Source organism: Cervus canadensis, chromosome 24, assembly GCF_019320065.1.
Source record: "Cervus canadensis isolate Bull #8, Minnesota chromosome 24, ASM1932006v1, whole genome shotgun sequence".
NCBI classification, from domain to species: Eukaryota; Metazoa; Chordata; class Mammalia; order Artiodactyla; family Cervidae; genus Cervus; species Cervus canadensis.
Genome location: NC_057409.1, coordinates 45,930,139 through 45,944,077, shown reverse-complemented (window position 1 = coordinate 45,944,077; position 13,939 = coordinate 45,930,139). Strand labels below are relative to the sequence as shown.

Genomic DNA, 13,939 nt, shown 5'->3' with positions numbered 1-13,939 from the left:
CGTTTTAAAGAGTAAGTGTAAACGTTTAGCTATAATAACAACAAATTCAAAAAATGCACATTAAAATGTTTACTTCAAAATTTAGACAATTCTATTTGTATATAGTCTTCACATCTGTTTTTAATGATATCAAATTATTGATTATTCATTTTTCTCATATTTATTTAAGCATTAACTATAGAATTTGCAATCTGATCTTTTTTTTTTCAAATCCTTTCAGTAGACTTTTATTTTTGCCAGGTTTTAGTCATATTTACTTTGATCTTTCAAAGTATGTAATTATTTTACTGTTTATTTACTTCTATGAGAAGAGAAAAAAATTTTGACCTACAAGATCTATATGTGGCAATTTGTAACAGAATCACATAGCTTATGTTTAGGAAATCATGGTTTTGATTAAGAAGCAACCATTTAGTTCCCACTGTTTTATTAAAACAGACATTAGGAGATAATAGGAAACATATTTAACAATGTAGAGTGCATTGAGTTTGAGCCATCAGTAAGGGAACTTCAGATTTTCTTCTACACTGAGCATCAGCAATGATACACATACGCTGGTTAACTGTGGGATGGGAACAAGGGAGGGGTGGGGACACAAGAGAAGACAGAGAACACTGGTTTCTGGGTTCTGAGGAAGAGGAGGGCACCGCACCCCACTCATGTGCTTGCCTGGAGAATGCCCATGGACAGAGGAGCCTGGCGGGCTGCAGTCCGCGGGGTCGCACAGAGTCAGACACCATGAGCGACTAAGCAGAGGCAGTCTCAGGTGGAATTCTGGTTTGGCTACTTTATCTCCAGGCTGGAAATTCCAGGTTTGGTTTTTTTTGTTGTTTGTTTTTTCATTTTGAAAATGGATGGACACAAACAGAAATTTCACAAACAAAATCACTGCTTTCTCATGAGTAATGGATTCTACTAGATAGGAACCCCCACAGGGACATCTATTCATAGCATAAAACTTCTATCAGTGGAAATGTTCCTGTATAGGTCCAACACTTCCTTTTCTCTGAAGGTTGAAGGTTAATAAAATGCACTTCTCTGGAGTGTTTATTTTCTGCACACCATTCTACCTGTCATGAATTCTTTGTTTTTCCTCCCACTCCCTTGGCTGATGAATCAACACCACTTGAACTGTTTTACGGCAGCTTGTGTTTACTTCACACATACCTTAACCTTCCCTTTTCTCCTCCTACTGACACACACACATACACACACACACTTTTCAACAGCAATGACTAGCGCCCTCTCTTTGAATAGCATGTGTACATAGCATCTGGCCGCCTCTTCAGGTGTGGATCCTTGACCTCCCGAAATCAAGGCCTCAGTCTGCTTTTATGGCACTTAAAGAATTAACTGTGCATTTACTATCTCGAAGGAAAAAATTGAGCTTGAAGAACTGGATCTCTAAGAACGAAAGGAGAAAAGTAGAAGACATAAGTGTTAATGTGTATGTGAACACACATACACACATACCACAGACACACACACACATGCACACACACAGATTCTGCAGTGGCAATTATGAGAACACTATAGTGAAATTTCCAGTCTTTCTGAATTTAGAATTATACTCCAGACTATTAAAAGAGTATGTACATTCTCTTCCTTTCTCTTATAATAGCAAGTAAATGAGATCTAACAAATGACCTTGAAGCAGTATGATTCTTTTGATTTTTTTAGCCAAAGAGGATATTCTTCAAACATTTTAACAACCTAATTTTAAAGGAAAAACTTGGAGACAACACTTACAGAAAAGAAACACTTCCGAACAACACAATCATGTCTTAGAACAAGGAGTTATTCATCTTATCCTGTACAAGAGTTAATATTAGTAACATTCTGAAGCAAGTCCCCAAACTGGAAACTAGAAAGTCTAAAGAATTTTAGAATATGTTGAAAAGGAACGGATCTTAATGGAATTTTCAGTGAACTTAATTTCTACTGGGTAGTTCGACCTCTTGACTCTCCTTACAAATTATATATTTAGCATAAAATGCTCTCATTCCTTTGAAACCAGAAATGTGCCACCAATAGAAATAAAGTTCATTTCTTCAAAAGGTAAGCTTGTAAACAAACTCCCAAAAGCAGCCAAGAAGCATTACTTTGATACTGTTTCCCTAGAGAAAACTTGCAGGGTAATAAAAACAAAGAAATTCTTCCTTTACATTTACCTGTCCACCATAAACTGTCATTTAACCCTCTCCACAGGGGCAGTAAACCACTAGCAAGGCTCTGAATACCCAAATAAAGCGCAACGGATAATATCATAGTCATGCAAAATATGGCCTAGAAGGACCCTCAAATACCAATCTGTTCTGTTCCCCCAAATTCCCCCAATTTCCTCAGGGGCTAGTAGCATTTGAATTGGATAGCCTTTGAATTGGGGTGGGAAGAATAGAATTTTTCCAACACTGACCAATTTGCAAAGGCATAATATGACTGATGTTTAATTTAAAGGGCTGGATGGCCTAAATAGTATGTCATTTATCATACTGATTATAAAAGAACTGTTTATTCAGTACCAGATATAATTCCATATATATTACTGCTAGTAGAACTACTACTATTAATAAACAACAACTAAAATAATGTAACAATGATTAAGAGATTACTTTGTGCCAGTATTAAGGTATTTAGTCCCTGTAGCTAGTTAGCGACTTACTTTTTTTTTTTTGCGACTTACTTTTATTACTTCCAATTTTCAGATGAGGAAACTGATTCTTGGTAGAGTTAAATAATTTATTCAAACTCACACAGTTAGCAAACAGAAGACAAAGATCCGAATACAAATTCTCCTGACTACAGAGTCGCTTTGCTTTAACCACTGTTTTGGAATTGTCTCCAAATAAACACAATATCAAAACTCCACTTCTGATCAAAGACCTCCTGATACCACACATTCATTTCAGTTTGCTAACTGGTACTTAAACTATAAGTGCTAATTTAACCTAGAATGACTGCTTCTAAATTACATTAATAAATTAATGAAAATGATTTATTGATTGAGTTTTTAAAATAGACATGCCTGTGTAAAACATACCACTTCAAAATATTTTTAAAGATTTCAGCCTTCACACCCCTCTCTTGTGAAAACTATAAACTTCATACATTATGCTAAGAATTTAGTTTTAATGCCTTCTTAGTTTTAAGGGAGCCAGTTTGGATCTCTTAATGAAAATATTAAGAGAATCCTATCTTGTACCCCAGTGCTCACAGCGGCACTATTTACAACAACCAAGACAAGGAAGCAACCGAAGGGTCCATCAATGAATGAATATGAAGATATGATATTTACACACAACAGAATATTATTACTCTGCCACAAAAGAATGAAACATTGCCAATTGCAGCCACATGGATGGACCTAGAGATCACCATACTGAGTGAAGTCAGACAGACTTATGGTATCATTTATTTTTTTGTTGAATCTAAAAAAATAATAATAATACAAATGAACTTATTTACAAAACAGAAACAGACTCAGAGACTTAGAAAATAAACTTGTGGTTGGCAAAGGGGGAGGGGAGATAAATTAGGAGCAAGGAATTAACGGACAGACACCACTATATATAGAACAAATAGCAAGGATTTACTGTAAAGCCCAGGGAACTATATTCAATATCTTTTTGCTAATAACCTAAAATGGAAAAGAATCTGGAAAAAAAACTGAATCACTTTGCTGTACCCCTGAAACTAACACAATATTGTAACTCAACATTTCTTCAATTTAAAAAAAAAATCCTACCTTTAGAAAAAATTATATAAATTTTTCATTAGAAATTTATATCTAAATCAGCATAAATTCCCAAGAGTCAACAATTCCTTGACCTAAAAAACTGAAAATCAGCTTCAAAAATATAAGCCAATTTACCTTTAATCTTCTTGTACTTTTTATACCATCTCCCAAACTCCTGGCACTTGGTTGCTGACACGTTGGCATAATATGTGCTATTTACAATGGATGAAATCATACTCTGCAAAGAAAAAAAAAAAACGGTTATTTTTGATATGAGTATTCCTTTTTAGGGACAAGAAAGGGGACATTATAGTCTACACCAATCTCCTTTGTCTTTTAAGTTTGAAGAAGTCATTCTCCTACAAGCTAAACTATTAAACACAATTACCGAAATGTACTATCCTTATAACTTGTAGATGACAGTGCTTTCTCCAAAAAAGTAACTGGGGGACAATGTCAAAGAGAGGGGACAGGACATGCAGACTGACTGCAAAGGCAAAGAACAATTGTGATTTAGGAACCCCAGCAAAAGGTGAGATCACATGTTCCTGCATCTGTAATCCAAATAATGCCTTTCAGATATTTCTGTTCAGCTTCCAACTGCAATAAGCTTACACAGCCAAGAATCTGAGAACATCCGTGCTACACACTGCAGAACAACATTTAGGGAAATAAGTTAAATTAATATAATTTATAGAAACGTGTGATTAGCACTTGTGTGAAAATTCAGCAAATGAAAAAATTAACAGTGCTATTTTAGAGCAGGGGAAACTAAACATAACACTTGTACTGTGTTTCAACCAAAAATGCATCAAACTTTCTGAGTTCTCAAGTACCTGATTCCTTCTTGCTCTTCATACTCCTTTCTCTCCTCAGCTCAACCCCTTAACTGATTTGTTTGAAAGTTCAGTTAAAAGGAAAGAGAAGGGGAACATAACCTGACTCACCACTGAAAAATTAAAAATTAGAACTGCACGTGTGTGCTCAGTTGCCAAGTTGTGTCTGACTTTTTGTGACCCCATGGACTGTAGCCCGCCAGATTCCTCTCTCCATGGGATGTCCCAGGCAAGAATACTGGAGTGGGTTGCCATTTCCTTCTCTAGGGAATCTTCCTGACCCAGGGATCAAACCCGTGTCTCCTGCATTGGCAGGAGGCTTCTTTACCACTGAGCCACCAGGGAAGCCCTATAACTGCACACCTTGAATTAAATTTCATACAGAGATACGTTTTCAGTCAATATGGCATGCTTGGACCAACATTCGTGGCAGATGTTAACTTATACCTGAATGACTGTAATAGTATGTGTGTATGTTTTGCACACAGATTTTATTTCTGCAAATTCTGTCTAAAAGCAAATGGACATAAACAAGTCAAGAAATCCAAATGACCTATGGAAGGCTTTATATCCTGCCTTGAAATCTCATCTTTCTTACAAAAGGTTTCCCCAGATATGAAGCAGTTGAAGGAAATCGTAGAACTTCTAATGGCATTTTGACAAAGTAGTCAAGATAAAAAGGATAACAATAAATCAAGGCATTGGCAACTTATTTACCAGGAAGTTCAAACACCAGTAGACAGTCCTACATAGACTCCCATATAAGACAGTTTCCTCTCTGAGCTCACAGGCTCCCTCTTTTTTAATCACTACACAGTACTGATGAGGGGAGTGGGGATTCCTAATTCAATTCACAGAAATCTCTTTGGTTCTTTCTATACAGCAGATGGCTGTCCTGCCTGCAGTTGCTGATTTCTAAATGACAATTCTGTTCTCTATGGGGAGACAGTAAAGAGAACTCTTTTAATCTGAGGCTCTGAACACAAGCCCTGGAAACACAAAGAGCCAGTATCACCTGAGTGTATCGCAGAACTTCCGAGCCTTGCATGCTACCTTAGAGGATCAGTGGAACCCTAATCTTCCTGAGACACGGTTTAGCTTTGTGTCTTATTAACAAGGAGTAGAGAAGTCCCTTGGCTAGCTGGGCTAGTTCCTTCCTTCTCTGGGCTAAGCTTTCCTCTCTGTCCCAGTCTGTGAGACCCTTGAGGACAGTGACTATGTCTCTTTTTTTTTTTTCCTTGTGCCTAACACAGCTCTGATGTGGGATATCTGAGTCACCAAAATGTAACAGATGAAAAGGGACAAAGATGAAATTTTCAAATGCCAAACTGAAATGTCATAATAATGAAAAATTTAACATGAAAGCAGTCTAATAACAGATGCACCAGCCACTCTAGTGTATGTGAATAATTACAGATGTACTTGTCATCTTTCTTTGTGGTTTGCATGAATCTTACCCTCTGGAAAAGCATAAGATATATAGCTATGGCAGGAGTCAGAGCTAAACCTTCTATTGCCAAGTGTCCTAGAAAGCTGATTAAAATGGAAAGTGTTTTAAGTCCTGCCTGGAGCTGCCCCTCAACTCTCCCTGGCCCATAACACCAGGAAACAAACCCACATCAGTCTGGTCCCAAATGATCCACATTTCTCCCACTTCCTGGCCTCCCTACTTTGTCGTTATTCCAGATGCATCTTCATTAACACTCCTGTCTTAGTGGCTAGTGTCAATCTATTTGGCTGAGAGGCGATACCCCACGTTCATGGTAAGGGAAAGCCCATTAAGACGGTAGGCACTGGGAGGGCAGCAGAGGGCAGACAGACGGAAACCACAATCACAGACAACTAGCCAATCTGATCACAGGACCACAGCCTTGTCTAACTCAATGAAACTAAGCCATGCTCTGTGGGGCCACCCAAGATGGACGGGTCATGGTGGAGACGTCTGACAGAATGTGGTCCACTGGAGAAGGGAATGGCAAACCACTTCAGTATTCTTGCCTTGAGAACCCCATGAACAGTATGAAAAGGCAAAAGATAGGACACTGAAAGATGAACTCCCCAGGTCGGTAGGTGCCCAATATGCTACTGGCGATCAGTGGAGAAATAACTCCAGAAAGAATGAAGGGATGGATCCAAAGCAAAAACAATACCCAGTTGTGGATATGACTGGTGATAGAAGCAAGGTCTGATGCTGTAAAGAGCAATATTGCTCTTTATAACCTGGAATGTTTGGTCCATGAATCAAGGCAAATTGGAAGTGGTCAAACAGGAGATGACAAGAGTGAACATCAACATTCTAGGAATCAGCAAACTAAGATGGACTGGAATGGGTGAGTTTAACTCAGATGACCATTATATCTACTACTGTGGGCAGGAATCCCTTAGAAGAAATGGAGTAGCCATCATAGTCAACAAAAGAGTCCGAAATGCAGTCCTTGGATGCAATCTCAAAAACGACAGAATGATCTCTGCTCGTTTCCAAGGCAAACCATTCAATATCACTGTAATCCAAGTCTATGCCCCAACCAGTAACACTGAAGAAGCTGAAGTTGAACGGTTCTATGAAGACCTGCAAGACCTTCTAGAACTAACACCCAAAAAAGATGTCCTTTTCATTATAGGGGACTGGAATGCAAAAGTAGGAAGTCAAGAGACACCTGGAGTTAACAGGCAATTTTGGCCTTGGAGTACGGAATGAAGCAGGGCAAAGGCTGAGAGAGTTCTGCCAAGAGAACGCACTGGTCATGGCAAACACCCTCTTCCAACAACACAAGAGAAGACTCTACACATGGACATCACCAGATGGTCAACACTGAAATCAGATTGATTACATTCTTTGCAGCCAAAGATGGAGAAACGCTACACAGTCAGCAAAATCAAGACCAGGAGCTGACTGTGGCTCAGATCATGAACTCCTTATTGCCAAATTCAGACTTAAATTGAAGTAGGGAAAACCACTAGACCATTCAGGTATGACCTAAATCAAATCCCTTTTGATTATACAGTGAGAATGAGAAATAGATTTAAGGGACTAGATCTGATAGACAGAGTGCCTGAGAAACTATGGACAGAGGTTTGTGAAACTGTACAGGAGACAGGGATTAAGACCATCCCCAAGAAAAAGAAATGCAAAAAAGCAAAATGGCTATCTGAGGAGGCCTTACAAATAGCTGTGAAAAGGAGAGAAGTGAAAAGCAAAGGAGAAAAGGAAAGATATACCCATTTGAACGCAGAGTTCCAAAGAATAGCAAGGAGAGATAAGAAAGCCATCCTCAGTGATCAGTGCAAAGAAATAGAGGAAAACAATAGAATGGGAAGGATTAGTGATCTCTTCAAGAAAATTAGAGATACCAAGGGAACATTTCATGCAAAGATGGGCTCAATAAAGGACAGAAATGGTATGGACCTAACAGACAGAAGATATTAAGAAGAGATGGCAAGAATACACAGAAGAACTGTACAAAAAAGACCTTCATGACCCATATAATCATGATGGTGTGATCACTCACCTAGAGCCAGACATCCTGGAATGTGAAGTCAAGCAGGCCTTAGGAAGCATCACTACGAACAAAGCTAGTGGAGGTGATGGAATTCCAGTTGAGTTATTTCAAATACTAAAGATGATGCTGTGAAAGTGCTGCACTCAATATGCCAGCAAATTTGGAAAACTCAGCACTGGCCCCAGGACTGGAAAAGGTCAGTTTTCATTCCAATCCCAAAGAAAGGCAATCCCAAAGAATGCTCAAACTACCACACAATTGCACTCATCTCACACGTTAGCAAAGTAATACTCAAAATTCTCCAACCCAGGTTTCAGTAATAAGTGAACCATGAACCTCTGCTGGTTCAAGCTGGTTTTAGAAAAAGCAGAGGAGCCAGAGATCAAATTGCCAACATCCGCTGGATCATCGAAAAAGCAGGAGAGTTTCAGAAAAACATCTGTTTCTGCTTTATTGACTATGCCAAAGCCTTTGACTGTGTGAGTCACAACAAACTGTGGAAAATCCTTCAAGAGATGGGAATACCAGACCACCTGACCTGCCTCTTGATAAATCTGTAGGCAGGTCAGGAAGCAACAGTCAGAACAGGACATGGAACAACAGACTGGTTCCAAATAGGAAAAGGAGTATGTCAAACAAGGCTGTATATTGTCACCCTGCTTATTTAACTTCTATGCAGAGTACATCATGAAAAATGCTGGGCTGGATGAAGCACAAGCTGGAATCAAGATTGCTAGGAGAAATATCAATAACCTCAGATATGCAGATGACACCACCCTTATGGCACAAAGTGAAGAAGAACTAAAGAGCCTCTTGATGAAAGTGAAAGAAGAGAGTGAAAAAGTTGGCTTAAAGCTCAACATTCAGAAAACTAAGATCATGGCATCTGGTCCCATCACTTCATAGCAAATAGACAGGGAAAGAGTGGAAACAGTGGCTGACTTTATTTTGGGGGGCTCCAAATCACTGCAGATGGTGACTGCGGCCATGAAGTTAAAAGACACTTACTCCTTAGAAGGAAAGTTATGACCAACCTAAGTAGCATATTAAAAAACAGAGACATTACTTTGCCAACAAAGGTCCATCTAGTCAAAAACCATCTATGGTTTTCCCAGTGGTCATGTATGGATGTGAGAGTTGGACTATAAAGAAAGCCGAGCACTGAAGAATTGATGCTTTTGAACTGTGGTGTTAGAGAAGACTCTTGAGAGTCCCTTGGACTGCAAGGAGATCCAACCAGTCTATCCTAAAGGAAATCAGTCCTGGGTGTTCATTGGAAGGGCTGATGCTGAAGCTGAAACTCCAATACTTTGGCCACCTGATGTGAAGAACTGACTCACAGGAAAAGACCCTGATGCTGGGAAAGACTAAAGGTGGGAGGAGAAGGGGACGACAGAGGATGAGATGGTTGGATGGCATCACTGACTCAGTGGACATGAGTCTGGGTGAACTCCGGGAGTTGGTGATGGACAGGGTGGCCTGGTGTGCTGCAGTCCATGGGGTCGCAAAGAGTCAGACACGACTAAGCGACTGAACTGAAGTGATGTGGTAAGAAAATGAATATCAGGGCTTCTATTGGTTTCATAAAATATGGTCTTATACTAGAGTTGGGCTCACACTCATTTAAAAAGGAGGAGTTGGCAAATGTGGAATATTACTCAGTCATTAAAAAAGAATTAAAGCCTCTCATTTGCAAAAACATGAATGGACTGTGCAGGTATTTTGTTCAGTGAAATAAATCAGAGAGACGCAAATGCTGTATTATTTCACTCATATGGAATCTAAAAACTAAAACAAACAAAATAAGCTCAGAGATACAGATATCAGATTGGCGGTTAGCAGAGAGGAAGAGAGTTGCAGGGTGGGTGAAACTGGTGAAGGAGCTCAACTGTATGGTGATAGATGGTAATTAGACCTGTGGCAGTGATCACTTTGCGGAGTACACAGAGGTCAAACAGTAAATGCTATACATCTGATACTTATATACTAAAACAATAATAATAATTAAAAGATAATAGAAAAAAAAAAGAGTTTGGCGGCCCTGAGATTCAGTCAGGCTTGTTCTCTTCCCTGTATCATTATGAGTTTCCAGCTCTACAAACCACAGAACAAAAAAATAGGTTCAAGCTAGGAACTGAGCAAAGGAATTGGGTAAAATAAAAAGTTTCCTATATAATGAGAAACTTTAGTCACCAGAAAGGTCTTTTCAAATTTGCGGCACCTTTTATTCAAACTAATTCTCTGCAGTTCTTTACACTTAGTTGACCCTTAAAGTAGCTCTACTGATACAAATCTTTATAATTCAACCTGAGAGAGCTTTAAAAACAGAAGAGGTATTTCTTGAGGATATTGTAGATGAAAGATCATGTTATATCTTATTAGTCCAGTTTCAATTATAAACATTCTATAACCCTAAATTAGATTGTTATATTCTCATTGCCATTGTCTGCATCACTAGACCTCACTGGAATACTCTAGACACATACTACAAGGTCATCTTAAAGTTTGTTGGTGTCAATTTATATTTAAAACATCAAAACAATTTATTATAAACAAAATTGAAAGGGGATAATGTAGAGAAAGCACATGACTTTTACTTTACAAGGAAGAGTGTTCTCCAGCAGCCCTGGGGCACAGAGAATTTTTATTTACCATATTTCATCATACAGTCATCCCTCAGTATCCATGGGTTCTGCATCCAGGCATCCAAACTATAGATTGAAAATATTGGGGAAAAAAATTCCAGAATGTTCCAAAAAGCAAAACTTGAATTTTCTGTGCATAATGCAGCACATGCAGTGTGCACCTATGAACATAGCATTTAATCTAGAGATGACTTAAAGTATATAGGAGCATGTGCACTGGGTATATGCAAATACTACATCATTCTATACATGTTATTTAAAGATCTGAGAACCTGGGTATCTGCAAGGGGGTCCTGGAACCAATCTCCTAGGATACCAAGGGATGACACTACTTTAATATCACTGAAATCGGGATGCATCTTACAATCAACAGCATCTTGGACCTGTTGAGATATAGTTGCTGCAAAATGGGATGAGTAATGATTAAAATCTCTCCCACCTACCACCCTGCCAAAAAACATCTAATTTCCATTCACTGCTTTTAAAAATATGTATATAATTTTGTAGTCTACATTGCTCTTTTATGTTTTCCAATCATTTGAGAGCAACCATACAATTGGACTTTTAGAATACCCACAGTTTTTTGACAAATGAACAAGATCTGAGTCCACTTTTTCAATCCAGAATACAACCAACTTCTGAGTATTCATGTTAACATAAAGCAATACTAATATGAATAACCCAAAAGATGTGCGTGCTGTTATTTTTAACACAAAGTAGGGGACTATGTTTCATTAAATATTAATATTTATATTATAATTAAATAGAGGGCTTTCCTAGTGACTCAATTGGTAAAGAAAAGTGCCTGCAGTGCAGGAGACAGACTGCCTGCAATTCAGGAGACCCAGGCTCAGTCCCCGGGTTGGGAACATTTCCTGGCAAAAGAAACAGCAACCCACTCCAGTGTTCTTGCTTGGGGAATCCCACGGACAGAGACGCATGGTGGACTACAGTCCATGGTGTCCCATGGAGCTGAACATGACTTAGCAACTAAAATCAAAATGAAATATAATTAAACAGACTAATACTAAATGACTAATAATAATAAACTGACTTTGCATTTAATAAACGTGCTTCACTTTGCATGGTGGGGGATAGTGAGAAAGGAAGGAGGAAGATGTGTGTGATGGGCAACTGAGGCAGCCCCCTCAGATACTTACAACCACAACAGCACACAGACAGGGATTGTAGACAAAGCTATTCATGAAAAATATTATGTATTGAAATAAATAGAAAGGTTTAACACATCTTCCTAACTACAGAAAAATTTTTGAAAGTTGTGGACTTCTTTGTAATCAATCATGAAATTTTTAATATAAAGAACGTAGATGAGGGATTTAAATCCCTTATTTTGCAGCCACTCTTGACACCTCTGCCACTTATATTTGGAAGTCATTTTTTAATAAAATAAGAGAATTCAAAATATACCAGAATTACTTACTGCAAAGTTTACTAACTAATTTGAAATTGCTCTAAGGCAACTGCAAGAGAACATTATGGTCTTATTATTAATACTTATTACAGCTAAGTAGAAATTATACAACTAAGAAAAACAAACTTTCTTTTAGCTTCCTGAGACAAATTTTAAACTCACTTGTTTGTTTCTGACTATCCCAGAAAAGAGATGTCACCTATCATTTTAAGTACGGATCCATTTTTCAGACTAAGGACCCAGAAACTCAGAATAAAGCAGCAGCTTGTTCAAAGTCAAGTAGCAGCAGGGAGCAGCACAGAGACACTCCCACTAGGCCACACTGTTTCACGGGGAATCTTCACCACCATCTCCATCAGTGAACACAAGCCCAAAGTGGATACTGCAACCAATTCTTTAGACAAAGCGAGAAACAAGGTGACAAAAAGGAAACAAAAAGTTTCAGGCCTTTATATGAGCTAACTAAGGAATTAATGAGCTAGTTAATGAGCTATGAGCTAATTAACGAGTTAGTTAATGAGCTAACTAAGAATCAGAGGAAGTTAAGGGACCTAAAGGTAATTTAAAACTTAATAGGAAAAGCAAAACAGTAAACACAGGTTAAGATGATTTGTACAATATACTGGGAAAGACAGAGATCTGAGCATTGCCTTTTCCTCCCTCCCAAAAAAAGAAAGATAAAATAATTGGGCATTTTTCACTACCTTCCCTTTGGCTTAGTGAGATTAGTTTGAATAGCAACCTTATACTAAGAGTAGCTAAGCTGCAGATACATAATACACTCACTGTTAAAAAGAACATTTTAAAACCAAAGTGATGGTTACATGATCCATTGGTGAGAATGAATGCCATGTCAGAGCAAGAGATGGGGGCAAGCTGACATCTCAGGACCATCCTTTCTACCTTAGCACAGAGGAAAGAGCAGGCAATGAATGGCATATGCATTGTTTGCTTGTTTTCAGCCTTATTATGTTTTGTGATATGCTAAATAACTATTAAACATGAGATCATAATAATACTTCAGTTAAGGATATGAAGTGAAAGTGAAAGCGTTAGTCACTCAGTCGTGTCCAGCTCTTTGTGATCTGATGGACTGTAGCCCACCAGGCTCCTCTGTCCATGGGATTCTCCTGGCAAGAATACTAGAGAGGGTTGCCATTCCCTTCTCCAGGGGCTCTGCTGACCCAGGGGTTGAACCCGGGCCTCCTGTACTGCAGGTAGATTCTTTACTGTCTGAGCTACCAGGAAGGTACAGTATAGGGGAAAAATGATTTTGAGGAATTACTTTATCATGAAAAATTAATGCTATTTGTCAGCCTTCTAACATCCTTTTCCATCACCATTTCTGAGTTATACTATCAGAATGGAAACTTCCTGCCATTCTAGTTGATAGAAATACTTCCTCTGGGCTGTGGAGTCTGACATGAGTCAATTCAAGAACTCCTCGCCTAGAAGACTGTGGAAGGGCTTGCTTGTCTGAAGGGGCACCCTCACCTGTGAGAGTAAAATATGGATACTAGCCCCTGAGGCTGGAAGGACTCAGACAGAAGATCGGTGTAGAAGGCCTAGCACACAAGATATGGAGCCAGTGAATGTCAGCTTTCTTCCCTCCATGCAGTCATTGCTCAGACATCATCCCAATCACCCACTGGGCATTACTTTGAAGTTGTCATTTGTGCGTCCCCATCAACAAGATTCATGAGGTTGGACATGAACTAATACAATTTTGCATGATAATAACTGAAAGGGACAGTCAATACCTGGTTAACACAGGACATACGTGAATTTAA

General features: G+C 38.7%; 1 protein-coding gene across 4 annotated transcripts in view; it reads right to left on the bottom strand.

Annotated features, from left to right (window-relative positions):
* Positions 1–13,939, bottom strand: part of SATB2 (SATB homeobox 2) — a 212,429-nt gene that overhangs the window by 95,562 nt on the left and 102,928 nt on the right. For all 4 annotated transcript variants that reach the window (XM_043445524.1, XM_043445523.1, XM_043445522.1 and 1 more), the window contains one exon: positions 3,872–3,974. In XM_043445524.1, the coding sequence (XP_043301459.1) occupies positions 3,872–3,974 (103 nt within the window). The remainder of the gene's footprint in view (positions 1–3,871; positions 3,975–13,939) is intronic.